We start from the raw sequence: 27,661 nt of genomic DNA, 5'->3' as shown, positions 1-27,661 counted from the left end.
TAAAACCATAAACTAGAGACCAAAGGTTGAATCGTGACTGTTTCTACATCTGCCTCAGAACGTGAATCAAACTGGAGCCTTCCAACCTCCCCGTGTGTAATACACAGGGAAACCTTCAGTGCTCTTCAGAAAAGACAACAGAAACAAAGACAGAAGAACAAGAAGCTGTGAGAAAGGCATGATAAAAATTAAGCTCGAGAGAAAATAGTACTTCCAGGTCTGAGTGGGGTTCTTAGGTGGCAAGTCAGGACTATCCCAAGTTCCAGGAAGCAGCGGGGCACATTTCCAGTACGGGTCCCAGTGGCACCCACTGGGGTCAAAATCCCATCTCCACAGGCAAGTCACTTAAATCTCTGAACCCCGCTTCCTTGTGACAAAGTAGGACTACCCCAGAGATGATCCGCAGCCAGTCTAGAGCCAAAAGGCCAGCGCTGTTCTGAGTAGTCTGTGTCTGGTATTCCTGCTTGAAATATTTCAACCAAGACCCTCGATGCCACCACCTCCCTCCCTCCCAGGGCATCTGTGAGAAATAACGTGAACTTCCTCCACAAACTGTGCGATCGTGCCTTAGCAGTCTGGTCCTGAAGACTTAGGCAGTTCCAAAGCCCTATGTCACCGCCCAACCTAACTTCCGGCCTCTCCCAGCTAGGCCAAAAGTCAGTGATCACCGTACAGGCAGGGCGAATACAGCCAAAACAGAAAGACCTCTCCTCTTTCTAAGACTCTCTCCTGCAAAAGGAGGTACTGCAGGCCCACAAAATACCCTGCTTCAACATATCGACTTCCCTTTGAAGAAGCCATCACTCATAAAGGAGGCAGGACAGGTAAGGGTTCAATGTTCAGTTTCCTTTAATGACCCCCATCTCCCTGAAGGGCAGGTACAGGCAACTAGGCGACGGCAAGAGATGTTCACTTGAAGATCTTGCCCTGATTGAAGGTTTTGCCCACATGCTGGAAGGCCCCCTCCCAGGAAAAGTACTCTCGAACCAGCGTCTGGGTCTCCTCGCTGCCAGGATCCAGTTTCCGCCAGGTATATGACTCGTAGTCCACCTGCCAATCTGGACTCAGCTGGGGAGAGAAAGCCAGGTTAAGCACGTGGTCAGGTTATCAGACACTGTCCCACACCTGTTACTTCCAGCTCAGACGCATGTCATCAGATCCTAAAATGCCCGTGACCAGGCAGTCCTTCCTGTGCACATTCCTTGCACTCTCCGAATGCCTACCAGCACAGGAATGAAGGCGGACTTCCCACCCCCCCTGCCCCACCCTGAGGAGACAGACTCCTCCCCTACACCTTTCCTCACCGGAAAGGCAAGCTCCTGGCCTCGGAAGACCCAGACTCCAGAAATGGAGCTGCTGTTGTTGGTTCCAAAGAGGATGACACTGGCAAAGGCATTCTTCCTCAGTTTGTCCAACCGCTGGAACATTCCTGAAGGGGCGAGGGAGAACGTGCAGTCTTTAAGAATCACATCACCCACTGCCTTGTCCCCCCCCTTCTTCCTCGACCCACTCTCTTCTTACCAGTGATGAGGTTGCAACTCATGAAGGTCTGGGTGAGCTCTTCAGGGAAGCGGTACTCAGCGTACCACAGAGACCAGCCATCCTTATCAAAGTGCTCCCAAAAATACGGCAGCGCCACAGAGAGTGTGTCCTCATTGGAGTACTTGCGCTTAAATTCGTCCAACACAAAGGTACTGAATGGAGGAAAAAAGCAAGGTCAATGTGGAGAAGGTCCTGCTGAAGCAACAAAGGGTTGCCAGGCTAAGAGAAACTAAGGGCCAATTTCACTAAAAATGTACTGGTTTAAAGAGGTCACTGGATTGGCAGATGGGTACAACCTTGCAAGGGAGGAGAGCTAAGGGCATATAACCAGGGAGCCAGGGCACTCCTCTGCTCCCTATCTCTGGCCTAAGTCAGCTAAGCTGGATGAGGGTTAGGACCCACGTGGGCTGGAGGGAAGCCCTGCCCCAGGAAAGTGCAGCCAACTGCTGCCCCCTGGTGGAGACCCAGAATGTGGGCGCCTCCTCCGTGGCCACCCCCTCCAGGGCCCTTTCCCACTGAGTCACACTCAGTCCCTGAATCACCCAACGCTCTCCCCCCACCACAGGCCTCTTCAGGTTACACACACTACAGTGTGACAGCCATGTAACCGGCAAACGTTATCATAAGGCATCCGCCCCAGACCTTACACCCGTGGCCTTGAGTCACTCTGCCCAGGAAGAAGCCCAGATGCTGCAAAGCCCTTAGGGTTAGATCCTTGCAGCAACTTGGCACACTGCACTGAGAAGGCTCTGCTGTGGAGAGTCCCTCCCCTCATGGCACGGTGCTCTTTCTTTTCTTTCCAGTTATAAAACCACATGCTGACTGAAGAAAATCACTCGCACTGCCAGCAAACAAGAGAACTGATTAGTATGTTCGTGTGCTTCCCGCTGGTGCTCTCCAAAGACCATGTGTGTAGTTTTGTGCCTTCCATCATTTAATACTGTCACCCCACCAGGGATTCTTTTCCACAATGTTTTAAGATTTTTTATTTATTCATTTGCGAGAGACAACACGAGAACACAAGCAAGGGGGAAAGTCAGAGGGAGAGGGAGAAGCAGACTCCCCGCTGAGGAGAGAGCCCAATGCAGGGCTCAATCCCAGGCCCCCAGGATCATGATCTGAGTTGAAGGCAGACACTTCACTGAGTAACCCAGGCGCCCTTTACAATTTTTTTTTAAGATTTTTATTTATTTATTTATTTGACAGAGAGATCATAAGTAAACAGAGAGGCAGGCAGCAGAGAGCCTAATGCGGGGCTCGATCCCAGGACCCTTAGATCATGACCTGAGCTGAAAGCAAAGGCTTTAAACCCACTGACCCACCCACGTGCCCCTTTTACAAATGTTTTAATGGCTAAATAATCCTCTACTGTATGAGTGTGCCATAAACCTATTTTTAAAAACCCTTACTAAATGTTTAATTGGCTCAATTATTCATTACTATAAATAATGCCAACAAACCCCAGAGTTAAAAACCATTCCTTTCCCTCTTCCCAGATAAGGTTAAATGGTGTGACCTGCCCACTGTTAACAATATAGCAAAGCAGATGCTGTTCTTGAACCCTGGGTCCTTATGGTCCTTCCCAAAAATACAACAGAGACCTCCTCTGAGGAGCTTCCACCCCAACCATCTGAAAAAGGGACTGGGGATTTTTTTCTTCACACCTTCCTGAGCTGTTAGAACTTCCTAATTTATGACTATGTTGTATCCATTTCCCCCCAAATGAGGACAAGCTCTGAACCACTCTGGAAACAAGTGTAGCTGGAAGGCTTTAAAAGAACTGGAACCGGGACGCCTGGGTGGCTCAGTTGGTTAAGCATGTGCGTTGGGCTCAGGTACCGATCATAGAGTCCTAGGATAGAGCCCTGTGTGGGGCTTCACACTCAGCAGGGGAGTCTGCTTGCCCCTCTCCCTCTGACCTTCCCCCCTGCTTGAGTTCTCTTGCAAATAAATAAAATCTTAAAAAAAAAAAAAAAAAAAGCCAGAATCAACTACTGACATATAGCAGTCTTCATCTTTGAAGACATTACCTTTGCATTAAAAATCCTATGGAAAGGGGCGCCTAGGTGGCTCAGTGGGTTAAAACCTCTGCCTTCGGCTCAGGTCATGATCCAGGGTCCTGGCATCGAGCCCCACATCGGAGTCTCTGCTCAGCAGGGAGCGTGCTTCCCTTCCTCTCTCTCTGTCTTCCTCTCTGCCTACTTACAATCTCTTGTCTGTCGAATAAATAAAATCTTTAAAAAAAAAAAAAAATCCTACGGAAAATCACCTTGCCAGCCCAAAAGAGAACCATACTTCTGCTAACTGGTATGAACCTGGGCACCTGGGTGGCTCAGTGGGTTAAGCATCTGCCTTCGGCTCTGGTCATGATCTCAGGGTCCTTGGATGGAGTTCCACATCCCGCTCTCTGCTCAGCAGGGAGCCTGCTTCCCCCTCTCCCTCTGCCTGTCTCTCTGCCTACTTGTGATCTCTGTCAAATAAAATCTTAAAAAAAGAATATAACTTGTTTTTTCTTTAACTCAAGTACATTATTTATGTTTTTTTAATTTTTAGATTTTACTTATTTATTTGACAGAGAAAGACGCACCGAGAAAGGGAACACAAGCAGGGAGAGTGGGAGAGGGAAAAGCAGGCTCCCTACTGAGCAGGGAGCCCGACACAGGGCTCCATCCCAGGACTCTGAGCCAAAGGCAGACGCTTAACAACTGAGCCACCCAGGCGCCTCAGGATACAAGTTTATTAACAATTTTCAGTCTAGGGCGCCTGGGTGGCTCAGTGGTTTAGGCTGCTGCCTTCGGCTCGGGTCATGATCTCAGGGTCCTGGGATCAAGTCCCGCAACGGGCTCTCTGCTCGGCAGGGAGACTGCTTCCCTCTCACTCTCTCTGCCTGCCTCTCTGCCTACTTGTATCTCTCTCTGTCAAATAAATAAATAAAATCTTTAAAAAAAAAAAAAAAAAAAAAAACAATTTTCAGTCTACTGATGATTTATTTTCCGCCCAAAATATACATACCTCATAGATGTGAAAATCTCTAGCTAACAATTAACTGGGTCCGTGTTACAACAGCACCCGTAACTCAGGTTAGTTATCACAGCTTATGTACACACACCAAAACTCCTGCTCACTCCTGACCTGTCCTTGTGTTAGGTTCAAGGTCAACCACCTCAGATCAAAAAGAAATACATCTGTGAAGAGAAGCTGCATCTGGAGGCTTCCTTGGTCATGTATGAAGTGCCTAAGCCCAAGATTACACTTCTTCCTCCCCAAACGGGGAAGAGCAGAGCCTACTGTGCCCATCTGTGCTAGGATGCTCATCATTCACAAGTCCCCATGGCCCTACTCTGCCCACCAGCAGTGCGCACCTTTGTGCTGATCCATCCCATAAAAAACCATTACAGAGCGCCTGGGTGGCTCAGTGGGTTAAAGCCTCTGCCTTTGGCTCAGGTCATGATCCCAGGGTCCTGGGATCGAGCCCCATATCGAGCTCTCTGCTCAGCAGGCAGTCTGCTTCTCCCCGTGTCTCTCTCTCTGCCTGCCTCTCTGCCTACTTGTGATCTCTGTCAAATACATAATCTTCAAAAAAATTTTTTTAATTTTTTAAAAATGTTAAAAACCATTACAAGGAGAGCCTGGGAGGCTCAGTTAGTTAAGCACCTGACTCCTGATTTCGGCTCAGGTCATGACCTCACAGAGATTGAGCCCCATTTGGGAGTCTGCTTCTCTCTGCTTCCCTCTGCACACCCTCCACAAAGTAAAATCTTAAAAAAAAAAAACCCACCATTACAAAACGGGGGAGGGAGAACCCTGTTGAACCCCAACAGACCAACTAGTGAGACAGTGGACGGCTTTGGGAAAGGCAGAGTGACTGGGTGAGAAAAGCAGGGAGCAAGGAGAACTATGCGAAGTGGCCGCGGACAACAGAGGTCTCCTAATGCAATCCTAATGAAACGCCAGGGCACTAGCTGAGGACTTGAGTACAGAAAGCAGGCAAGTACTGGATGCCCCCCTTCTAGGAAAACCAACAAGCTTCCTTTCACGTATTCTTTTCTTTCAACCTTTACTGAAAAGGTTGGCAGTGGATGGGATGAAGACCATCCCATCTACTTCCTTCTTGAGGGGTTCTATTCCCCCATCTGGGAAACAATACAGCAGACAGGCACTAGGGAGTCACGGTCACCGGCCCTTCTCAATGAGGATGTTTATACCGTTTGCTCACATAGGGCGCCTGGGTGGCTCAGTCGGTTAAGCATCTGCCTTCGGTTCTGATCATGATCCTAGAGTCCTGGGATCGAGCCCCAGAGGCTCCCTGCTCAGTGGGGAGTCTGCTTCTCCCTCTCCTTCTGTCCCTCCCCCACTGCTTGTGTGCACACACCCCTCTCCCTTAAATAAATGTTAAAAAAAAATTTACCCAATTCTTGAGGATAAATTCAAGAAGTTGTTTTCCTTGCAAACAAGACATCTTTCAATTTTATATGGACAACCTAAAATGGTCTAGCTATGAGAGGGGAACACACATAGGCAAAAAGTGGCCTCCTTGAGTCCCATGCCCCCTTCCCTCCAATATCCTTACCTCTTGGGCAGGTGAGCGAAGGGGTCCTTGGCCTTCGGCTCAGCAGCCAATGCCTGTTCACATTCATCCATCTCCTCCTCGGGAGCAGGGGCAGCAGCCTTTTTCTCCTCTTTCCGCTCAGCCTGGGGCTTCTGCTTCTCTTCCCGAGAACCTTTCTCTTTCCGTGGGGTGTCCTTTTTAGGCTGGCTCTCTGCAAACTTTTTAGCTGGTGCAGAGAAAGGGGAAGTCAGCATCCTGCCTCTCTCCATATGCCTCTAAAGGCAGGCAGTGAGCAAGGGAACGGAAACCCGCTGGGCGGGGCAACTGCGGGATCTAAGCTCCGCACTGCTCTGCCACCCGCTCCCGGTACGTCCCGCAGCACAAACACGACACTCAGCAACAAACACACACATGCACTACGACTTCTGTACGTGAACACTGAGGAGGCAAAGTACGTATGCATGTAAAACATAGGACACTGCATAGGACAGCCCGCATTCTGTGGGTCCACGTAACCCAGAAGCCTGGTGGGAAATCAAGGGATGGAGACTGAGCGAACAGCCCCGAGCCAGGCGACGTGCTCCTCTACCTTCAGACTCACCATCAAACTGGGCCATCTTCTCACAGAGTTTCACCTCCCCCAAGACAGCCCGGAACTGGGGCTGGTTAATGCAGGTGAGGAACCAGCGGTTGGTATTGGGGAAGGCCTGGCGGAAGGAAGGCTCCAGGACCTGTCAGAACGTGAGGGTGGAAGCAGAGGAGAGAAATGTCTTGAGGGGTTTCAAGCCAGAGAGCTTTGTTTTTCTCTACGCCAAACAAAGCTCCACCTTCCTCTCAACCCCTGAGAGGGCAGCTCCCTAGAACACCATCTTACCCTGGAAGGTTACTTCCCATTTACCCTCCTCTTTTTAACACTACAGTCCAACCTAATGGATACCTGATCCCATCCTTCATTTACTACAAATCTACCTGGTAGACACGTTCATATGGCACCTTAACGCTTTTACAAAATCACGTCACACCTACACATTCCAATCTTTCAAATGTCATGTGTCAGGGCGCTTGGGTGGCTCAGTCGGTTAGGTGTCTGCCTTCAGCTCAGGTTATGATCCTGGAGTCCTGGGATCGATCGAGCCCCCAGTGGGGAGCCTGCTTCTCCCTGTCCTTTTGCCCTCCCCCCAGCTCATGCTCTTTTTCTATTTCTTTCTCAAATACATAAGTAAAATCCTTTAAAAAAAAGCTACGTGTCAAACTCAAAACAAACAGAGGTGGGGCAACACAGCTACCAATACTCCTTTTGCCGAATAAACAACGTAACAAACTATCTACACAAGATATGTATTTTTCTTTTTTTCTTTTTTTTTTTTTTAAAGATTTTTCATTTATTTGACAGAGAGAAATCACAAGAGAGGCAGGCAGAGAGAGAGGAAGGGAAGCAGGCTCTCCGCTGAGCAGAAAACCCGATGCGGGACTCGATCCCAGGATCCCGAGATCATGACCTGAGCCGAAGGCAGCGGCTTAACCCACTGAGCCACCCAGGCGCCCCGATATGTATTTTTCTTTCACCAAACTTCAGGACCCAGCAACATTCGTAACAAAAATAAAAAGCAAAAAGTATTTCAGAATAACAAACAGTCCTTTAAAGTAAACAGGTTAACAAACTCCTTTACCATTTTTTAGTTTGCTAAGATCAGAGCGAAAATAATCTTTGTCGTGGAGACAGACTAGAGCAGTCAGTTCTATAATACTGGTTCTACAGTATTTAGGATTTCTTTTCTTTTTCTTTCTTTCCTTTTTATAAATGATTTTATTTATTTATTTGACAGAGAAAGATCACAAGTAGTCAGAGAGAGAGAAAGAGAGAGAAACAGGCTCCCTGCTGAGCAAAGAGCCTGATGCAGGGCTCGATCCCAGGACCCTGAGATCATGACCTGAGCCAAACGCAGCAGCCCAACCCACTGAGCCACCCAGGTACCCCTGGGTTTTCTTTTCTTTTCTCTTAAGATTTTTATTTATTTGAGGCACCTGGGCAGCTCAGTTTTTCAGCGTCTGCCGTCTGGGATCAGGTCATGATCCCAGCTTGGGGTGGAGCCCCCATCCGGTTCCTCCTCAGCTGCAAGCCTGCTCCTCCCTCTCCCACTCCAGCTGCTTGTGTTCCCTCTCACTGTTTTAAAACAAAACAAAACAAAACAAAACAAAAAAACAAAAAAACCCCACAAACACAAAACACAAGGGAACAGAAGTAGGTACTTTTTTCTCCCAATTATTACACTACGATTCTAGACTAGTATCAGTCCAAGAGCTGCTGGGACACCTGCGTGGCTCAGTCGGTTGGGCCTCTGCCTTCAGCTCAGGTTATGATCCCAGGGTCCTGGGATGGAGCCCCATGTTGGGCTCCTTACTCAGTGAGGAGCCTGTTTCTCCCTCTCTCTCTGCCATTCCCCTGCTTGTGCTCTGTCTCTCTCTCTCAAATAAGTAACTAAAAAACCTTTCAATTTAAAAAAAAAAAAAAAATTTTTTTTTTTAGACTTTAAAAAAGAGGAGCGCCTGGATGGCACGTGGGTTAAAGCCTCTGCCTTCTGCTCAGGTCATGATCTCAGGGTCCTGGGATCGAGCCCCCCCATCGGGCTCTCTGCTCACGGGGAGACTGCTTCCTCCTCTCTCTGCCTGCTTGTTTGTGATCTGTCAAATAAATAAAATCTTTACCCAAAAAAAAAAAAAAAAAAAACTTAAAAAAAAGAGCTGCTGCTCTGCATGCAACATATCATGTTTTTTGACCCAGTAACCTCAAGACTACTTACCACCTCGCTGGTTTTATAACTTACAAGGAAAAGAAGAACTAAAGGAATTCTTTCTTCCTCTCTCAAACACACACACACACACACACACACCCTCTACCTACAACTAGTAAGTAATGAAGCCAAGAACTGAACCTAGCCTGCCTCCAAAAGACCTTGGTACCGAAGCTACCAGCCCTACCTCTATCTTTACAACTAAACACAAGCACAGCTGGACTTCCCAAAAAATACGGAAACAAACTAAACATCTTCACTGCCAAACAGAAACTCAGGAAACAGAACGTTACCTAACTTCTCAAAAGGAGGGAAAGCGGTCAGGGTACTCAAACCTGAGATTCCCTAGTTGTTCCCAGACACACTCTCATATCCAAGTCCTCGGCAGAATACGGGTAACCTGGAAGACTCATCACTTCATTTCTACCCTCCCTCCCTACCCTGGCCAACATGATTCTTTGTAAGCGTCACCTGTTTATAGAGCCACAACAGGGTGCACACAACTGTGATGTCAGCCAGTGTCACACGTTCGCCCACCAGGAAAGTCCGCGTCTTCAAGTGAGCATCCAGTAGGCCCAGAATTCGCCTCACTTCCTCCTTTGCATTCTCTGTGGCCTATTGATTTGAAATGATCAAGAACTTAATAGCGGGTACCCATCCCTTTCCCTGCTCCCCTCCCCCAACAACAGAACCAAGGTAGCTATTTCATTTACCAAATTCTGGCTCATCCTCATCCCCTTTCAACGGAGTCAGATCCTAGATCATTCCAAACGTACGACAAAGGAAGCTCTCGACACCAAATTTCTTCACGGTGGAGTCCAGATAAATTTCCCACTACACTGACCTAGTCCTTTATCTTTGGATTTTAGAAGGGACCTCAGAGATCACCTGGCTTAACCACTCCCCTACCATATGGGACAGCTTTTCTACAGCAGAGATCTCTTCTCTGACCACTCACAACAGGCACCACTTCCAGTGGACCTGTGTGACAAAGAACCCGGACACCATCAACCACAGTGCTCAAAATTCACACGCCGAAGATGAGGTCTTTAATTATCCACATAACCTTAGCATCTCCTTTTCTCAATCTACTTTATTTCTTACTCCCTGACACTCAGGAGTTGATGCCATCCCTGCCCTTGGCTTCTCCCCCAGTCCCAAGGCTCACCTGCTTGTTGTGGTGCATGATGCCCAAGGTGGGGAAGACCCAGGTACTGGCTGGGGGCACTATGTCGCTATCAGCAAAGCTCACCCACTGCACCACCTGGGCTGCTGCCTCAGGAGTACTTCCCCGCAGCTCCTCATTGCTCACTGCAGAGGCAGAACACAAAGGTCAGAACTTTGGGGTCATGCCAACATCAGTCTAGGTCCATGAAAATTCCTCTGCTATCCACTCCAGCTCACCCTCATCCTCTCCTAACTCCTTCATTCCAGATCTTCCCATTCCCACACCCACTGCAAATTACCATAGTAGGCAATGGCATTGCTCTCGAACACACAAAATCCATCGTCACCCTCAAATGCTGGAACCTGGGACAAAACAGTCAAAAAGATAATTAAAATTCAGAAAAATAAGTAAAATACACAGTAATTTCTCACTAGCCAATCTCAGGAACTCAAATCATTTTGGATAAAAAGTTCTTACATAAGGCTGACAACCCTTACTAAGCAAACTATTGATAAACACTACTGGTACTAACTCTAACCCATGAACTAGAAATATTTAAGTAATTTGCTATACCTTACAATCTAAACTCTCATAAGAAACCCCAAAGATTTAGGCCTTATCAGATGTCTGTATAAAATCCCTCAATCAAATAGGCAAAAGATCAAAAAACCAAGTGTCGTATCTCTGTCCATGTACTTGAAAGGATGGCTCCCCACACAGCATTTGTCTCCTCTCTGTTTGGCAAGGTTATTTGTGGATCTCTGTAAGCCCCTTGGTCAGCTCAGGGCAGATACCTGATACATTTGCACGGAAAACAATCAAAACTCTCTCCCACAAACACAAAGAAACCTGTGAATTTTATAACAATCACTGGACAGCTCTGCATTACTTCTAACTACATGTAAATCTACATTTATCTCCAAATAAGAAGAATTTTAAATCACTGAAATGTGAAAAAAAAAAAAAGTTATATGGAAAGCTCCCTTTTAAAGATGGAGACCATCTTCAGAGTAAGACAATCGCAGGGCTCCTTGAGTTCTGGGGACCAAAGACCCCTGTGCACTTTCTTACTTACCTTGCCTGCAGGAAATTTCCGGAGAAATTCAGGGGTGCGGTTGGTTTGGCCAAAGTGGAAGTGGGGTGGTGCGGAGAGCACGCGGACCTGAGCCCCGCTGTACTGAGCAGCAATGAGAGCCTTGAAGGCCCTCCAGTTTTCAGGATATGTGTACAGGGTCTATGGGAGAAAAGGGGGGTGGTATTCATGAGTAACAAGGTCCCAGTCCTAAATGTCATCTCCCAGGATACATTCCCTGAGTTATTCCCAACCTGTTCAACTCACTTTTACTCCCGGGGTGAACCGAGCTCTCTAGTATCTGTCATGTGTAATCAGAGTCCTCCGAAATAGCGAAGACAGAACTACACACCAACTGCTAAATAAAGCTTGCTGACAGGCTTGACCTTCCCTAAGGAAGGACATCTCTAGAAGCATTCTCACCTCAAATATATCTGTCCAGAAACCCAGAACTTGTAGCTCCCTCAGACTCCACCTGCCGACAAGCATACACTCCTCCCTTCCCCGAGCCTTGGTTTCATTCATTGATGGTTAGCGAGTACCTGCCTACTCCACTGCTGAGCCGCGCACCCCTTCCAAAGCATCACCCTTGTCTCTCACACACGCCGATCGTTCCCAAGTTCCCCTCAGAAGAGCTACGGAGAAACCGAATGGCATCTTCTCTTCCTAAACAACTCGTTCTCCCCAAAGGACCACTCCTTCTTGTCACGCGTCCCGTCCCTCCGGTCCTGTCCCGCAGTGAGTTCCCTGGCGTTGCCTTCTCCTTCTATGAACCCGGCCAGCACGTTCTGACTCCACCGTCCGGAGAGTCCTCCCGTTCCCAAACCTCCCCGCTGGACGACCCTCAACCGGAGACAGTCGTACCTGCCCACAAAGACCCTCCTCTTCACCCCGTCCCTGTGGCCCCACAAAACGGTCGCAAAAGTTCTGTCTACCTGCCCGGATCCCACGTCTCGAGGCGGAAACGAACCCGAACCCCTTTCTCAGGTTCCAGACGGCCAGGATCCGACATCTCTTTTCTCCTCTACCCGAGACCCTTCCACCTCTTTGGCCTCCAAGAGTCCCAGCCTCAGTTCCCCTCCGGGGCCTGGAAACCTTGCACTCCAACTGTACGGTCTCCAGACCCCGGATCACTTCCCCACTCGGCTTCAGAACTCCTCTGACCCCGGAAGGCCCTATTCCGGCAGAGGATGGCGTCGGATACCGCGACCTGGATCGCCGGAGCCGGCAAACTTACCCCAGCCGCCATGGTGATTCCGCAGAGAAAGGGGGTGGGGCTCTCGGCGCTGCCGCAAAGTAAGCCGTCAGGGAGAGGAGCGGGGGAAGGGGAGAGCCGTGGAGAAGCAGCAGCCGCAAAGCGAGGACGCCACAGAAGACATACGCACGACAGTTCTGTATCCCGCGGTGGCTGAATTGGAAAAAGAAGGGGGTGGAGCCTGCTGGTCTGCGCGGAGAAAGCTCGCGCCTGCGCAGTGGAACTCCTGGCTGGCCCTCCCCTCGGGCCTGGCCAATCCGAGTCCCGACGTGGTGGTTGAAGGCGCGGAGGGTAAACTGTGAGAACCAGCTGAAAAACCTCCCCTTGTCTGCGACGTGGCACAGCTGCCAACTCCGCACCCGCGCCGGCTCCTAGAGGCATTTCCCCTCCAGCTCGGGAACCCGCGGTGGCTGGACGGATCTCCTGCCGGGCCCCTAACATCAAGACTATGGGACCCTCACAGGAGCGGAAACAAGCCCTGCGTGGATATCCATTTGTTCCCGCTCTGGGTTTTTTAGAAGAGGGTACCTAACCAGAGCCCAAGTCAGAAACCTGCCAAAGTGATGTTTCCTCCCATTAAACCACCCTGCGGCTCCGCGATGCGGTCCTGCAGCAGTAGAGTGCCCTGGGGCCGGGGAGTACCGAGGGAGAACACGGCGCATCCCTCCCACCCGTCACCCTTAAGGACTGCCAGTTTACCCATGATTGGCTGCCCTTTACCCACGCTCGGGTCGGAAAATGTTTCCCCCATTTTAATCAGAACAGAATGAACTCGGTTAAGTGAGAGAGTGAAGAGCCCTGAACCCGTTTCAGGCCATCACCATACAAGTCCGGCGGCAAGATACATGGGGAGGCAAACTTGGTACTTCTGCCAGGTGCCGCCCCAGCCGCCCACCCGGCACTCATATCCTTCAGGAACTCTCCGGAGCGGGCTCCGGGTGCAGGGACACACGCCATCGCAGGTGCTCGCTGCAGGTTGTGATAAACGGTAGTAAGGAAACAGTCCGAGACCTATTTTAGGGTAACCAAAGAAGACGTGTCTGAGAAAAGGCAGTAAGGTCTGGGGAGGGAAAGTACTGAGTGGAAGGGGGCTTACTACCAGGTGGAAATTAGAGGAAACTAGCGCTCATTAAACTAGCAGCTTTATTGCCTGTCACGGTCCCTGTCTTCACTTCAAGAGGTTCCGAAGTGCTTGAGGGAGGAAAACCTGTAAGAAATGATGGAGGTCAGGGAACAGGCCTTGAGAATCCTGGACTGGGGTGACGGTGAGAGTCTGGTCAGCCTGGGAGGCAGAGGCCACAAAGGTCAGGAGCGGCTCTGCCTCTGGCCGCTGTGCAGCACTGCTCAGTCCTCTCAGCTCCTGGGTGACCTGGGCCTCCATGGCCAGCCACTCCGCGGTGCTGTCTCCACCTCCGCCTCTGTCCTTGGTTTGCTGCTGCAAGCGTCGCCGAGCCCGCCGCCGCCCCTGCCACACTCGGTGCCACAGGGCGCAGCGCCAGCTCACAGAGCAGAGTGACACCCCCTTCCCTGTCTCACCCCGAGACCCGTCTCCAGCTGCCTCGAGTCCCTTGGGCTCCTGCTCTGCCAGTGCTGCATGGCCCGAGTGCCCCTCTTCTCCAGGGGCGAGCTGCCTTCCAGGCATCTGGGGTGGCTCCCCTGGCTGCCCAGGGCTCTGCCCCCAGTCCTGTACCATCTCTCCAGCCTCTACAACCATTTCCTCCACCCCGTCTTCACTGTGATCCCCGATACATCCCTGCTGCTCCTCCTGCCCCTCCTCACAGCTTTTTTCCTGTCCATCTAGTTTCAACCTTTTGCTTCTCCCTCCCTGAGGAGACTCAGGGCCCCCCCTGTCTGACCGCAGTCTCTTGGTTCCCTGTTCTATATGGCACCCTAATGCTTCCCTTAACACCTGGGCCAGGGCAGCAGTGAGCCGGGTGAAGGGGGCAGGGGGTAGGGGGATGGGTGTTGCAGACAGCAAGGAACTAGGGGAGCTGGGCTGCAGAAGGGGGAGCAGCCCCCAGTCCCGGCCCCGGGAGGAACGGCGCTGGTACTGGAGGCTCCGGCAGTAATTGGCTGCCGCTCGGCAGCTGTTCTGTAGGCGCCCAGCTACTCGGCTGGTCACATTGGCTGCCACATTGTGACTCAGGTCAAAGGGGTCCTGGAGATTCATGGGGCCAAGGCGCAGACCCTCCCAGCGATCAGAGGGCAGGCCCCCTGCCACAGGCAGTGCCTGACCCTCCCGCAGGGACAGCAGTGAGCCACGAAGATCCCAACAAGAGACGCAGGAGAAGAACTGAGCTAGCAGAGAACCTGGAGGAGGAGGAAGACAAGGCAGAAGGGGTTACTTAGAGGCCAGAAACGAAATAGGCCTGCACTAGACGCATTCTCTACGAACTTTCTTTTCCCTTCCAAGGAGCTCAGAAGAGTGTCAGAAGCCAGACTTCTTTGATCTTTATATAAACGAGAGGTCCAGCCTCTCTCCCCCCATACCCCGTGTTCCCAACAACCTCCTTCCCCTCACCAGCAGTGTAACCTTGAGCCAGCCACTTAAGTGCTCCAAGACACGGCTTCTTCTTCTGTAAAATGGTATTAAGGATACCAGCTATCCCACGAGGTTGCTGGGTGAACCATGCCAGGCCAACAGTAACTGCTGGATATGACCTATAGTCGTGTTTAACATCATTTATTAATCCTCCAGCAGGCTCCCCAAACTCACCGAGGGGCTCCTTATTGGTGCTGGGCTCCAGTCTTGAGGCATCCCTGGGAAAACTACAGTCCCAGCCATCAACCTCCACCTGCTCACCCTCCCCTGCGAAAAGAAAAAAGGTGAGGGTCAGCCCAGAAGCAGGAAGATTCAGGGGTAACCGCAGAGGTCTCATTCCTGGGGCAGCTTAGCACGTCAAAATGAGACACATAAGAGGAAAGCCGAAGCTAACAAGAAAAAGCGGGTGGTGGCCAGGCCACTGTACCTGCTTTTTGGGTGAGCTGGGACACAGTGGGCAACACAGGAGGGTCCCTGGTCTGAAGGAAATAGATCACGAGCAAGGTCAGGGCGTAGTTACTGAGGAGGGGGCCACTTCCTGGTTAAACAAGAATTCCCGTTAGATCGGAGATGCACCTAACACCCAGGTTGGTTCTCTCAACCCCCGTTCCTGTACAAACCCCTCTCCCTTCCCCGAACCCCACCTTTGCCCAAAAGCCAGTTCAACCCCAGGTCTGTCCTGATCCATTCTCACCTGACAGCCCTCGACCCTGAGCCCAGCAGCGCACGGTGTACACCAGGGGCCGAACTCGCCCATCCAACTCCGAGCAGAGACTCAGGAAGCGAGAGTTATGCAGGGCTAGCCTGGAACAGAAACAAGGGCGTCAGTGCCGGGGAACCCTCTGAATGATCACCCCAGCCCTTGTTCCAGGCCTGCAGAACAGGGGGTCCAGCTGGAATAAGGCCAAAAGAAGGTTTCCCAAGTGTTTGCTGAACCAGTCATGTGAACGGGCAAGCAAAGAAAGGGCAAGCAAAGGACGTCACAAGTGTTCAGGAAACACGACATCCTATATGCCTGTCCTAGGTAGGATGTTAGAGAAGGGTTTCCTTACAAAACTGCTTAAAGCCTTTCACATGCAAAGAAATAAAGACTGGAAGGGAAGGAGAAAGATAGAAAGAGGAAGTGGGGGGATGGGGTGGGAAGTGAGAAACTAATTAGATTTGCATCTAATTTAGCATTTCCCAAACTTACTCAACACTGGAACTCTCTTCTAAATCCCCTAAAAATAGTACTCAGAGGAACACACTTTACACTCATGAAAATGGATGCCTAACAGGAGACAAATGGCAGAAAGAGGGATGGGACCCAACTAGGATAATCTTGAGGTTCAGCTACTGCAAAAGCTTCCCACCCCTGGGCTCTCTCTCCAACCATCCCAGAATGCTCAGCAGGACTTCCCCCAACCACCCCCTATACAAAGGTACCGGTTACTGAGGGAGACGTCACCGTGAAGACCTGAAGGCCGATGGCAAAACTTGACCACAGGGCGTCGGGCAGTGGGCACAGTTTGGACTCGGTACACTCCAGGGACACAGCCCCGAAGAATGGATCCCACCAACTCCAGCATGGCTACTCCCTCTGTCTTCTCCCCCCTCAGGGCCTCTGCTAGTTCCAGGGCCTTCCCCAGGTCCCCCTCTCCCCGGTCCTCCTGCAGTGGTGAGGCTGGAGGCAGGGACTGGGGAGAGGCGAGGGTCTCAGAGGCCAAAGCAGAGTCTGGAGTCTGGGGTGCCAGTGAAGAGGAAGGAGTTTCAAAATCCAGGGCTTCTGAGTCTTGGGGAGAAGGAGGCTGTGAGTCTGGAGGGGAAGCCGGGGTACAGCCCAGGGCTTGAGGATCCAGTGGCGATGCAAGGGCTGAGTCCAAAGATGGAGACTCAGGGGCCTTTGGGGCTGGCTGCGGGCAGAAATGGGATCAGTGAATATTCACCTCTCCTGCTGTCCCCCACCTGGGCAACATTCCCCAGAACATATCTGTTACCGCTTATATGCCAGGTTCCATTCCAAGGACTTTATATATATTAACTCATTTAATCCTCACAACCCCTTTTCAAATTAAACGTAACTTAAAAAAAAAAAAAGATTTTATTTATTTGACAGAGAGAAAGAGAGCACAAGCAGGGGGAGCAGCAGGCAGAGGGAGAAGGAGACTCCCCTCTGAGCAAGGATCCGATGTCCCTGGCATCATGACCTGAGTGAAAGCAGACACTTAACTAAGCCACCCAAGTTTCCCTAAAAATAACTTTTAGTGCCACAAAATAAATGGTCTGTATTCTACCAAGATGCCACTGTCATGAAAGACAAAAGGCAGAGGAACTGTAAAGGAGACTGCGGGGCCAACACTAGCCTGGGACCGGGCAGCTGATGACCGCAGGCAAGGGACTGCAGACTGAAATCTCGGAACATTTTACACCCACACCAGGGAACACATCCGTCCTTGCTAATAGTACTGTGGCTGTACCCAAGGATGCCTTTGTGTTTCCCCAATAGACACTGGACTATTATGGGCATCATGTAGGCTCTCAAATGACTCTGAAAATATAACGTGTGTGTGTGCATGTGTCTATATGTAGGAAGAAAGAAAAAACTGGTATCAGAAAAGACTGATAAATTTTTTATTTTTTTATGTATATATATATTTTTTTTTGACAGAGAGAAACACAGCAAGAAAGAGAACATAAGCAGGGGGAGTGGGAGAGGGAGAAGCAGGCTCCCCACTGAGCAGGGAGCCCGATGCGGGGCTCGATCCCAGGACACTGGGATCGTGACCTGAACCAAAGGCAGACACCTAACAACTAAGCCACGCAGGCACCCCTAAATTTATTTTTTAAATAACCCTTTTTGTGGTGCCCCTGGGTAGCTCAGTCAGTTAGGCGTCTGACTCTTGGTTTCATCTCAGGTCATGATCTCAGGGTTGTGAGGTCAAGCCCCACACTGGGCTCTGCATTCAGTACGGAGTCTGCTTGAGATTTTCTCTCCTTCTGTCCCTCCCTCCACTCGAGCCCAATTTCTCTCTCTCAATAAACAAATATTTAAAATAAGGTAGGGAGTATATGAAAACTGTACTTTTTGCTCAATTTTGCTGTGAACCTAAAGCTGCTCTAAAAAACAAAGCCCATTTAAAAAAAATACTAACAACCCTTTCCTATTTCAAAAGCAGAATCAATATATTAGATGTTAGAAAATACAGGGGTGCCTGGGTGGCTCAGTGGGTTAAAGCCTCTGCCTTCGGCTCAGGTCATGATCCCAGGGTCCTGGGATCGAGCCCCACATCAGGCTCTCTGCTCGGCAGGGAGCCTGCTTCCCCCCTCTCACTCTGCCTGCCTCTCTGCCTACTTGTGATCTCTGTCAAGTAAATAAATAAAATCTTTAAAAAAAAAAAGAAAGAAAGAAAGAAAGAAAGAAAGGAAATACAGGTAAGTAGGGGTGCCTGGGTGGCTCAGTTGTTAAACTTCTGCCTTCGGCCCAGGTCATCATCCCAGGGTCCTGGGATGGAGTCCCACTTCAGGCTCCCTGCTCAGCAGGAAGCCTGTTTCTCCCTCTCCCACTCCCCATGCTTGTGTTCCCTCTCTTGCTGTGTCTTTCTCTGTCAAATAAATAAAATCTTTAAAAAAAATACAGATAAAGACATAACCCCAAAATTACTTTATGTTCTTTCATATATTTCTTTTCCAAAATACAGTATTATATACACTTGTATATAAAAACAGAAAAATCTGTTTTTCTTCTATTACCAATGCCATATATCCTGTGTCAACTTGTATTCCTCCTATCTAATACCCATCTAATACATTCACATTTCTGCAATTATAATAACCCTTTCAGGATCCATTATCCCTGTTTCACAAAGGAGGAACTAAGGCATGAGAGAGATAGCGCTTGCCAGAGTCCCATAACCATCCCCACTGACTCTTCCCAGCTGCCTTCCCAGTCACTCACCTGGGACTCTTCCAAGTCACCCAGATCCAAGAAGAGGTCAAGATCACAGCCATGGACATCAAAACTGTTTATGGAAGAGCCAAAAGGATGGACCACACAGCCTGGATGCCGAGCAGAAAATAAAGGTCGAGCAACATTAGAGAGGAGTGTGGATTAGGAGAACACAGCGGGGCACAAAGAACGAAGAACAGCCAAATAAATGCCTCCACCTGAGGGAGAACTGGGGGATGGGGGCAGGGGAGGGAGGACGGGGAGGGAGGAAGGGAGGACTCAGACATGATAAAGGAAGTGACGACTCACCAGGAAAGAACTCTGTGAAGACCTCTTGCATCAGGGCTACCACGAGGCTCCGAAGCTGTCGCTCAGTCTCAGACAACTCCCTCAGCCCCACGAGCTTCACCATTTGTGCCCCCACATCCGGGGCCTCAGCTAGTGCTTTGGCCAGCTGGTCACTGTCAGGGGCTGCTCCTTTGGGGGATTTGGAGGCTGGGCTCTGGAACTCTTTCTGCTCCCGCGGCCGGACCCGCAGGCGATGTCCTCCCAGGGTGTGCTGGGGCTGTGACAAGACAGCTTCCCGGGTCCCAATGTCCCCCATCTCCACAATAGCAAACACTCCCTGGCAAACCACAACAGAGGCAGGGATCATGGTTTTGGAATAAAAAATCCAAACACATGGTTTGACATTGAGTGGGATTCTTTGGAATGGGGACCACGCTATGAATTGGGAATGGCTGCTTAATGTTTCTGGAACAGGGAACATATTAGAAAAACAATTCTCTCCCTCACTCCCATCCCACACATTTTACTCCCATCCCAGTCTGCCTCTGAAAATCCCATTTTACTTATTCCATTCTCCCCTGCTCTTACCAATGACATGATTTCACTGCTTATACTCCGAGGCATCCCCTAACTTTTCCTTTTACTTAATTAGACCTTTCAGTGTTGATTTAGAATCCATACAATGAGCTGTGCTAGGTGGAAATATAAATATACCCTACCTTGACCAAACTTCCTATCTAGAAATAACAGCAACATGACACCGTGATGCTATGATCTGGTTGAGTTCCATGATATTCACTGGGAGACAGATAGATTTTTTTTCTTTTTTCTTTTTTTAAGATTTATTTATTTATTTATTTGACAGAGAGAGAGAGAGTTCACAAGGAGGCAGAGAGGCAGGCAGAGAGAGAGAGAAAGGGAGAAGCAGGCTCCCTGCTAAGCAGAGAGCCCGATGCGGGGCTCTGAGATCATAAGCTGAGCCTAAAGCAGAGGCTCAACCCACTGAGCCACCCAGGCGCCCCTTTTTTTTTCCTTTTTAAGGCAAAATGTTACCAGGAGGAGGAAAAATACGACTGCTTTGGGGCAAAAGTCCATATTCTTTCACATTCTCTTCAGTAGTAACAACAGAGCCTCATCCTGCTTGTAACAAGGTATGTATAATAACCAAGACAGTGTGATACCAGGGTGCCTGGCTGGCTCAGACCCTGAAGCCTGCATCTCTCGATCTCGGGGTCTTGAGTTCAATCCCCATGTCGGGTGCAGAGTCACTTAAAAAAAAAGGAAAAGAGGACGCCTGGGTGGCTCAGTGGGTTAGGGCCTCTGCCTTTGGCTTGGGTCGTGATCTCAGGGTCCTGAGATGGAGCCCCGCATCGGGCTCTCTGCTCAGCAGGGAGCCTGCTTCTCCCTCTCTCTCTGCCTGCCTCCCTGCCTACTTGTGATCTCTCTCTCTGTCAAATAAATCAATAAAATCTTTAAAAAACAAAAGGAGAAGAAAAAAGACAGGCTGACACTGGCATTCAGAGGAAGGAAATGAAACAAAGACTCCATAAATTAAGCCCACACCTCTGTAGTCAACTGATTCTCAACACAGTTGTCAGGTCTGTTCAATGAGGGAAGAAGAGCCTTCCCAACACATGGTGCTGGGACAGCTGGATAGCCACGTGTGAAAGAACGGTGTTGACCCTACCTTACACCATATAAAAAATTAATGAAATGGGGGGTAGGGGGGGCAAGGGGGAGCACCTCACCAGCACACAGGCTTGAATCACACATAAGGAGTGATAAAACATTCTGGAAGGATGGGTAAATATACTAACAACCGGCTCCGTGGCGCAATGGATAGCGCATTGGACTTCTAAATATACTAACAACCCCTAAATTCTGTACTTTAAAGGTGGAATTTTATGCTATGTAACTCACAACTCAATCAAAAATACAAGCGCAGTTGCGGCGGGGGGGGGTGCCCTTTCTATCCTCACTTCCACCCCATGCCAAACACAGCGAAGGGCCATAGTGAAACCAAGGAGAAAGGCAGCCACTTGGACCTGCCCAAGCCAATCTTCTGACTCTGAGGATTCACACTACTCACCAGACTGCAGTTCAACCCCAACTATGCAATCAAAGCCCCAGCTAGAAATCAGGTGTGTCTTTGCCTGGCCTTGTCTTTGCATGCACATTTCTCTCAAGAAACTAAAATTCAGAGAAGTTAAATAACTTGTGACTGCCTCCAAATAAGGGCTTAATCCCCCAAATCTCCAACGTCCCAGTGATTCCCTCAAGGAAATGTTGTGGAAGTGAAATGAGATATTGTATGTAGTCTACGGCCATACCACCCTGAACGCGCCCGATCTCGTCTGATCTCGGAAGCTAAGCAGGGTCGGGCCTGGTTAGTACTTGGATGGGAGATATTGTATGTAAACCATTTAGCACATGATTGGGGCATAATTGCTCAATAAAAATTTTAGTCATTATTGTCAAAATAATTAGAAGCCTTCGGGGGCACCTGGGTGGCTCAGTGGGTTAAAGCCTCTGCCTTCGGCTCAGGTCATGATCCCAGGGTCCTGGGATCGAGCCCCACATTGGGCTCTCTGCTCAGCAGGGAGCCTGCTTCCCCCTCTCTCTGCCTGCCTCTCCGCCTACTTGTGCTGTCTGTCAAATAAATAAATAAAATCTTTAAAAAAAAATAATTAGAAGCCTCAGAAAGATGAGGTTTAAGTTCAGAAAAAAAGGAGTTCTCGGGGCGCCTGGGTGGCTCAGTGGGTTAAAGTCTCTGCCTTCGGCTCAGTCATAATCCCAGGGTCCTGGGATTGAGCCCCGCGTTGGGCTCTCTGCTCAGCAAGGAGCCTGCTTCCCCTCTTTCTCTGCCTGCCTCTCTGCCTACTTGTGATCTCTGTCTGTCAAATAAATAAATAAAAATCTTAAAAAAAAAAAAAAGTCATTCTCTACAACTGAAACAAATACAAACAAAAACAGGGATACTGAGTTTTCTGAAAAGGAATCTGGGGGCACCTGGGTGGCTCAGTGGGTTAAAGCCTCTGCCTTCGGCTCAGGTCATGATCCTGGGGTCCTGGGATCGAGCCCCACATCGGGCTCTCTGCTCCGCAGGGAGCCTCCTTCCTCCTCTCTCTCTGCCTGCCTCTCTGCCTAGTTGTGATTTCTCTCTGTCAAATAAATAAAATATTTAAAAAAAAAAAAGGAATCTGGGGCAGACATTGCCAACTGCCCTCCCAATATATATTCTGCCTTTCTTTCTTACTAACAAAGTCCCAACTGTTCAGAAGGGCAAGGTGTCCAGCTTAAAAAACTTCATTTCCCAGGCTTGCCTTCATTACCCCCTTGCACATGGGGTAACCATGTGATAGAATTCGGGTCAATGAGAAGTCTAATGAAGAGGGCCCTGGGAAAGATATTTTCCTGGAAAGTAAAGAAAAGCAGGGGCAGACGGCACTAGCCTTTTATATTCTGTCCTTCAGACTGCCCTTTCTCTTATCGGAAGATGTGCAAACGGCATCATCACAACTAGGAAGGGAGAGCCAGGTGCCAATAATGACAGAGCAGGAAAACCGTAAAGTGCTGGACTGCCCAGGACTGGACTTCTTGTTAAGGAGAACAATTAAACCCCTTTTGGTAAAGCCTCTGTGGGTCAGTTGCCCAATGTGATCTCTAAGAAAAACACACCCAGCGGGGCCTAAGAGAAGACGTGGGCTACCAAAGCCATTTGGAGTCACCTAAGCCACGCCTACGCAACCAGAGCACAGTCTCAGAACTATAATATGAAGACACAACAGAGCAATACAACAATGAACTTCTTCCAAAGAACTAAAGAGAAACCGACAAACCACCTGCGTGGAAGACCAAAAGGACCACAAAGAAGCAGCTTATTTGTCTAGCACTGTCCAGAAGACAGGGTAATTTGACCAGCTAATTTCAATACCTCTCACTGTAAGTTAATAAACTGCTAGCTGGTTTAATAAACCAGTCTCTTCGAACCATAAGAGACTATGGACTCTGAAAAAACAACCTGAGGGTTTTGAAGGGTCAGGAGTGGGAGTTTGGGGGAACAGGTGGTGGGTAATAGGGAGGGCACGTTTTGCATGGAGCACCGGGTGTTGTGCAAAAACAATGAATACTGTTACGCTGAAAAAATAAATTAATTAAAAAAAAAAAACAAAAAACCAGTCTCTTGTGAGGTTAGGATAGATCTCCCGATGGTGTGGCCTTAAAGCACCCACTTCATTGTAATTACTTATTTAACTGTCTACTTTATTCACTACACAATGAGCTCTGAGCCTGCATGGGCCACATCCATCCTATTCACTATGGATAGGCACCTGGGTGGCGCAGTCAGTTAAGCATCCGACTCTTGGTTTCAGCTCAGGTCATGATCTCAGGGTCATGAAATTGAGCTCCGTGTCAGGCTCCGTGCTCAGTGTGGAGTCTGCTTAAGATTCTCTCTTTCCTGGGGCTCCTGGGTGGTTCAGTGGGTTAAAGCCTCTGCCTTCGGCTCGGGTAATGGTCCCAGGGTCCTGGGATCAAGCCCCACATTGGGGTCTCTGCTCAGCAAGGAGCCTGCTTCCTCCTCTCTCTCTGCCTGCCTCTCTGCCTACTTGTGATCTCTGTCTGTCAAATAAATAAATAAAATCTTTTAAAAAAAAATTCAGTTAAAAAAAAAAAAGATTCTCTCTTTCCCTCCCTCTCAGCTCACAAAGCTGGACTGGTCCAAGTACTGCAGTGTCATCAAGGAAAGGCCCCACAAGGCACGAGCTGAAACAGGGCTACTGTTTCTCTCTCATTTCTTTTTGTATGTGGCATGCCGGACTCATTCTTTACCCCAAGAGCCATTCACTCTACCTTGTCCTTGTCCATGACAACACTGGCCACGGGTCCAAATGCCTGGAAGTACTGAGTGAGCTGAGCAGAATCCACATCCCGGGGAAAGCCACTGACAAACACACTTCGGAGTCCCTGGGCCTTTCGGGCAGCTCGTAGTTCTACCAGGTGCCGGTGCTTCCGGCCCCCCAAATGGGCATCTAGGCTGGGTCCTGCAAAGATAATCGCAAAACAAAAATATCCAAATCACCCTTCAGTGTGCTTACATGCTGGCTTTACCTAAATGCACTCCTTTTCATTTCATTTTTTTTTTTTAAGATTTTATTTATTTATTTGACAGACAGAGATCACAAGTATGCAGAGAAGCAGGCAGAGAGAGAGGAGGAAGCAGGCTCCCCGCTGAGCAGGGCTCAATCCCAGGACCCTGGGATCATGACCTAAGCCAAAGCCAGAGGTTTTAACCCACTGAGCCACCCAGGCGCTAAATGCACTCCTAACTCCTACTAATCCTTCCAAGCCACAGGAAGTGTGACCTTTGAATACACAAAGTCCTGGCTCTTTTCACTTTCCTCTCTTGTCCATTTGCCTCTATAAGGTATTCTAAGTGGTCCCCAGGAGAACTAGCTACAAGTTTTTTTAAAAACCATCTCTAAGTACTAGGTAGAGCAACACCTGCAAATTGTAAAAAAAAAAAAAAAAAAAAAAAATTAACAGGAAACTTATCCAGATCATATACAGAAGAACTAAACAAAGCAAGACCCTAGACTACTCCCTCAAGGATGGTCTCTAGGTATGGTACAAAGATTGCAAGTGCAAAATTTGAGGTCACACTGCCCAAGTTTAAATCCCAGGTCTGGTAAACTGTGTGAGATCTTGGGCAAGGTACTTAACCTCTCTGCGCATCCGTGTCCTGGGTCACAAATTGAAGATATTAAATAGTACTTACCCCAAGAGTCTTATGCAATATAGCGTACCTGGCAGAGTCTGATACATGCCGAACTTGGGAAAAGTTAGCAATTATTATTTTTATTAAATTCTGGATCAGCCGTTTATTGTCACCGATGTTATGTTGGACCGGGGAAGACTATGCTGGATTTTTGGCTTGCCTCAGGGGACAGATAGTGATAGTGCCACTCACAAAGATAAAGAACAGATCTTGTTTAGGGAAGATCGGGATTCCAGACTTCAGAAGTGGAATTAGAGGGCGTCTGGGTGGCCCAGTCAGCTAAGCATCTGTCTTCGGTTCAGGTCATGATCCCAGGGTCCTGGGTTTGAGTCCTGCATGGCGCTCAGAGCCTGCTTCTCCATCTGCCTTCCCCCCCCCCCCCCCGGAACCCCGCCCAACTTGTGCGCGCTCACTCTCAAAAACAAATAAATCTTTAAAGAAGAAGAATGGGAATTTGAGGTTTCATGGAGTCCCCTGCGCTGTCACACAAGAACCCTGTCTACTTTGCCAAACCCAACTCCTGGTCATGCATGCCATGCTCCTTCGCATACCTCTGCCTTTGGGTAGCTCCTCTGTAGGGCTTCCCCGAGTTAATTACTACTTCCTCTGTGATCCTACAGCTCTCCAAACATATCTATTGAGCACTGGAATTGTTTCCACCTCTCCATGGTGAGCTCCTTCATCTCTGAATCCCCTCACCGCACCCGAGAGCCCAGCAGAGTACCAGACACAAAGGTGGCGTCCAACAGACGACAGTTTAAGAGGGAGTAGGATAATGAAACTTTCGCTGTGGAGATTTCGGATACTAGGAAGGAGAGGGTAAAGTGGTGGGACTTCCGGCACTCTCCAATCCCTTGTACAGGCGGAGTGAAAACGGAGACGAGTGACCCTACCAACCGACTTGTCAAGAACTATGACCTATAACCCTAACTTTCGCTAGGACCCACAGACGAGAACACACAACCACCCCCTCACAAGCCACCGCTTACGGTTGGCTGTAGTAACGTGGCAGAGGCAGCAGCGGAAACCCCCACGGGGCAACGATTGGACATCCGAATCCACTGCCGCCATCGCGACTCTCCAGTACCGACAACACACAACCCGTTCCGCTACCACCGGAACTCACGCCTACAAATCGCAAAGCGCTCAGAAGCAACTTCCGCCAGCCCATAGGAAGTGACGTAGGATCGACCATCCCGCAGGCACACTCCTCGGGAAACAGCTCTTTCGATTCTGGGTTCCGTTTTCATCCCGGTTAAGTCTCTTCCACCAGCTTCAGGAAAAGCCGCCCATCTTTGAGACTTATCTGCATGCTGTAAACCGATTGGTGTGCTCTGAGCCATTCAGGCGTTGATTGGCCCAACGAATCATGAATATTCATGAAGGCGGCCACAAATGCCGGCACCGGGGCCTTTTGAAGTCAACCCGCTGTTTCCCTAATGCTTGGTTGGGGGGCGATTCCGCAGGTATCTTCCCTCTAGGGGCGATAGGGACCCGCGGCGCTCCATCCTCAAACCCGTATTTACCTGGCGAATAAAGGCGGAGGATGAGCGACTTCACGAAGCTCAAGGCTGTCTGTCCCTGTACTCCCGAGTTCCTTAGGGCTGCTACTCTCTCTCTGCCCTCGGTCCTCCCTCCAAATGGGAGTTCTGCGACCACTTCCCAGCCCTGGTTAGGGAGCTCTGACCCCACTGGGCGCCTCCCAGACTCCACTCAGCCACAGCTAGATCGCTGCGGCCCCGTGAGTCAGGCTGTCCTTCCGCAAGAGTGGACGCCGGAGCCACCGGTCCACCCAAGGCATGCGGTGGGGCCTACTACCGCCCTCCTATGGCCGGAGCCACCGGCCCACTTCAAGGTATGCAGTGGGACCCACTATGCCTTCAAGGCAGCGGAGTGAGGACATTGTTGGGAGGACATGCTGCTTTCCCCAGACTGGTATAAGTGGTCAATTCCTCCCGATACTGCCCAGGTGTACGCTCGGAATGGGGAGAGTGAAGGAGCTGGGGAGCCCCCAGGGGCAAAGAACGGGATGGAGACGACGACTCAGAAGAGCTAAGTAGCTCCTGCTGTGGTTATGGGCCCACAGCTCTGGACTGTGAAAAGCACACCGGACCTGAGGCAAACACCTTAAGGTCTGGACAACTGCTGAGGCTGTTGCCCTACAGGGAAGGAAGTGCAGAAGGCACCCAGAGCAAGCTTAACTTCTCATACATTCTCCAAGCGTGCGCCTCCTGTTGGGCCCTGCTCAGGCTTCTGTTTCCCAAAACCAAGAAAGCAGGAGACCGTTCTAGAGTGGGCCCCACTATCAAGGCAGGTGCTGAGGCTGGTCCCGGAAATCCTTGAGCAGCAATCTGTGCAAATCTACCACAGAGCTGGGTGGTAAGAGACTGCAGTAACCCCCCAAGATAGGCTGCATCTTGCCCTGGCCTCTAGCAACTCCCAGAATTTCCTGAGATGAGTAAGTGTTGGGAAATAGAAAGAAAAGCACCTTCACACTTCCCTTCCTGTGGAAGCCACCAACCATCCAGAGTCCTCTCATTCCCGTTGCTCTGAACAAATCTGTATGTACCAAGAGGAGCTTGGGTTCCAGCACCACAGGGATCTGGGAAGCAGTTTGAGTCACAGGAAAAAGCTAGCTGGAACAGACTGCCTGTCCATGCTGCCTGTCTCCTAAAGCTGTTCTCGGGGACAGTCCCATCTGTACCTCCTTTATTATCCGTTGTCCTTTATTTTCCGAATTGCAGACACCGCC

The 27,661-nt window shown here is 49.7% G+C and overlaps 2 protein-coding genes across 3 annotated transcripts; both read right to left on the bottom strand.

Moving 5' to 3' along the window:
- Positions 1-831: 831 nt before the first annotated feature.
- On the bottom strand, positions 832-12,500 carry EEF1G (eukaryotic translation elongation factor 1 gamma). Its single transcript, XM_046016011.1, has 10 exons — positions 12,361-12,500; positions 11,127-11,285; positions 10,350-10,413; positions 10,052-10,194; positions 9,355-9,498; positions 6,693-6,822; positions 6,113-6,317; positions 1,522-1,694; positions 1,305-1,429; positions 832-1,068 (listed from the first exon to the last, which is right to left on the bottom strand). Exons 1-10 carry the CDS (start codon positions 12,370-12,372, stop codon positions 910-912), a joined length of 1,314 nt encoding a protein of 437 aa, XP_045871967.1. The 5' UTR covers positions 12,373-12,500; the 3' UTR covers positions 832-909.
- Positions 12,501-13,504: 1,004 nt separating this feature from the next.
- On the bottom strand, positions 13,505-26,594 carry TUT1 (terminal uridylyl transferase 1, U6 snRNA-specific). Of its 2 annotated transcripts, XM_046016009.1 has the most exons (10): positions 26,436-26,594; positions 26,036-26,222; positions 23,985-24,175; positions 19,155-19,470; positions 18,855-18,955; positions 16,346-16,812; positions 15,615-15,724; positions 15,348-15,458; positions 15,095-15,187; positions 13,505-14,688 (listed from the first exon to the last, which is right to left on the bottom strand). In XM_046016009.1, the coding sequence occupies exons 2-10, from the start codon at positions 26,157-26,159 to the stop codon at positions 13,547-13,549; spliced, it is 2,655 nt and encodes an 884-aa protein (XP_045871965.1). In that variant the 5' UTR covers positions 26,160-26,222; positions 26,436-26,594; the 3' UTR covers positions 13,505-13,546. The 2 variants fall into 2 exon arrangements, with proteins under 2 accessions (XP_045871965.1, XP_045871966.1); XM_046016010.1 differs by lacking the exons at positions 26,036-26,222; positions 26,436-26,594 and adding an exon at positions 25,899-26,024.
- Between the last annotated feature and the right edge of the window lie 1,067 nt (positions 26,595-27,661).

This window comes from Meles meles, chromosome 8 (genome assembly GCF_922984935.1).
Source record: "Meles meles chromosome 8, mMelMel3.1 paternal haplotype, whole genome shotgun sequence".
NCBI classification, from domain to species: Eukaryota; Metazoa; Chordata; class Mammalia; order Carnivora; family Mustelidae; genus Meles; species Meles meles.
Note: the sequence above shows the minus strand (reverse complement) of the source record. Positions and strands in the feature narration are given on the sequence as shown.

Excerpts from the sequence above, each read along its gene's own strand:
- TUT1 (XM_046016009.1), bottom strand. The coding sequence starts at position 26,159 with ATGAAAACGGAACCCAGAATCGAAAGAGCTGTTTCCCGAGGAGTGTGC. Across the intron at positions 18,956-19,154 it reads CTTCACAGAGTTCTTTCCTG|GCTGTGTGGTCCATCCTTTT; the intron begins GTGAGTCGTCAC and ends CTCGGCATCCAG. Across the intron at positions 15,188-15,347 it reads CCAGCTCACCCAAAAAGCAG|GGGAGGGTGAGCAGGTGGAG; the intron begins GTACAGTGGCCT and ends TTCTTTTCGCAG.
- EEF1G (XM_046016011.1), bottom strand. Across the intron at positions 10,414-11,126 it reads GGAAATTTCCTGCAGGCAAG|GTTCCAGCATTTGAGGGTGA; the intron begins GTAAGTAAGAAA and ends GTTTTGTCCCAG. Across the intron at positions 1,695-6,112 it reads TTCGCTCACCTGCCCAAGAG|TACCTTTGTGTTGGACGAAT; the intron begins GTAAGGATATTG and ends TCCTCCATTCAG.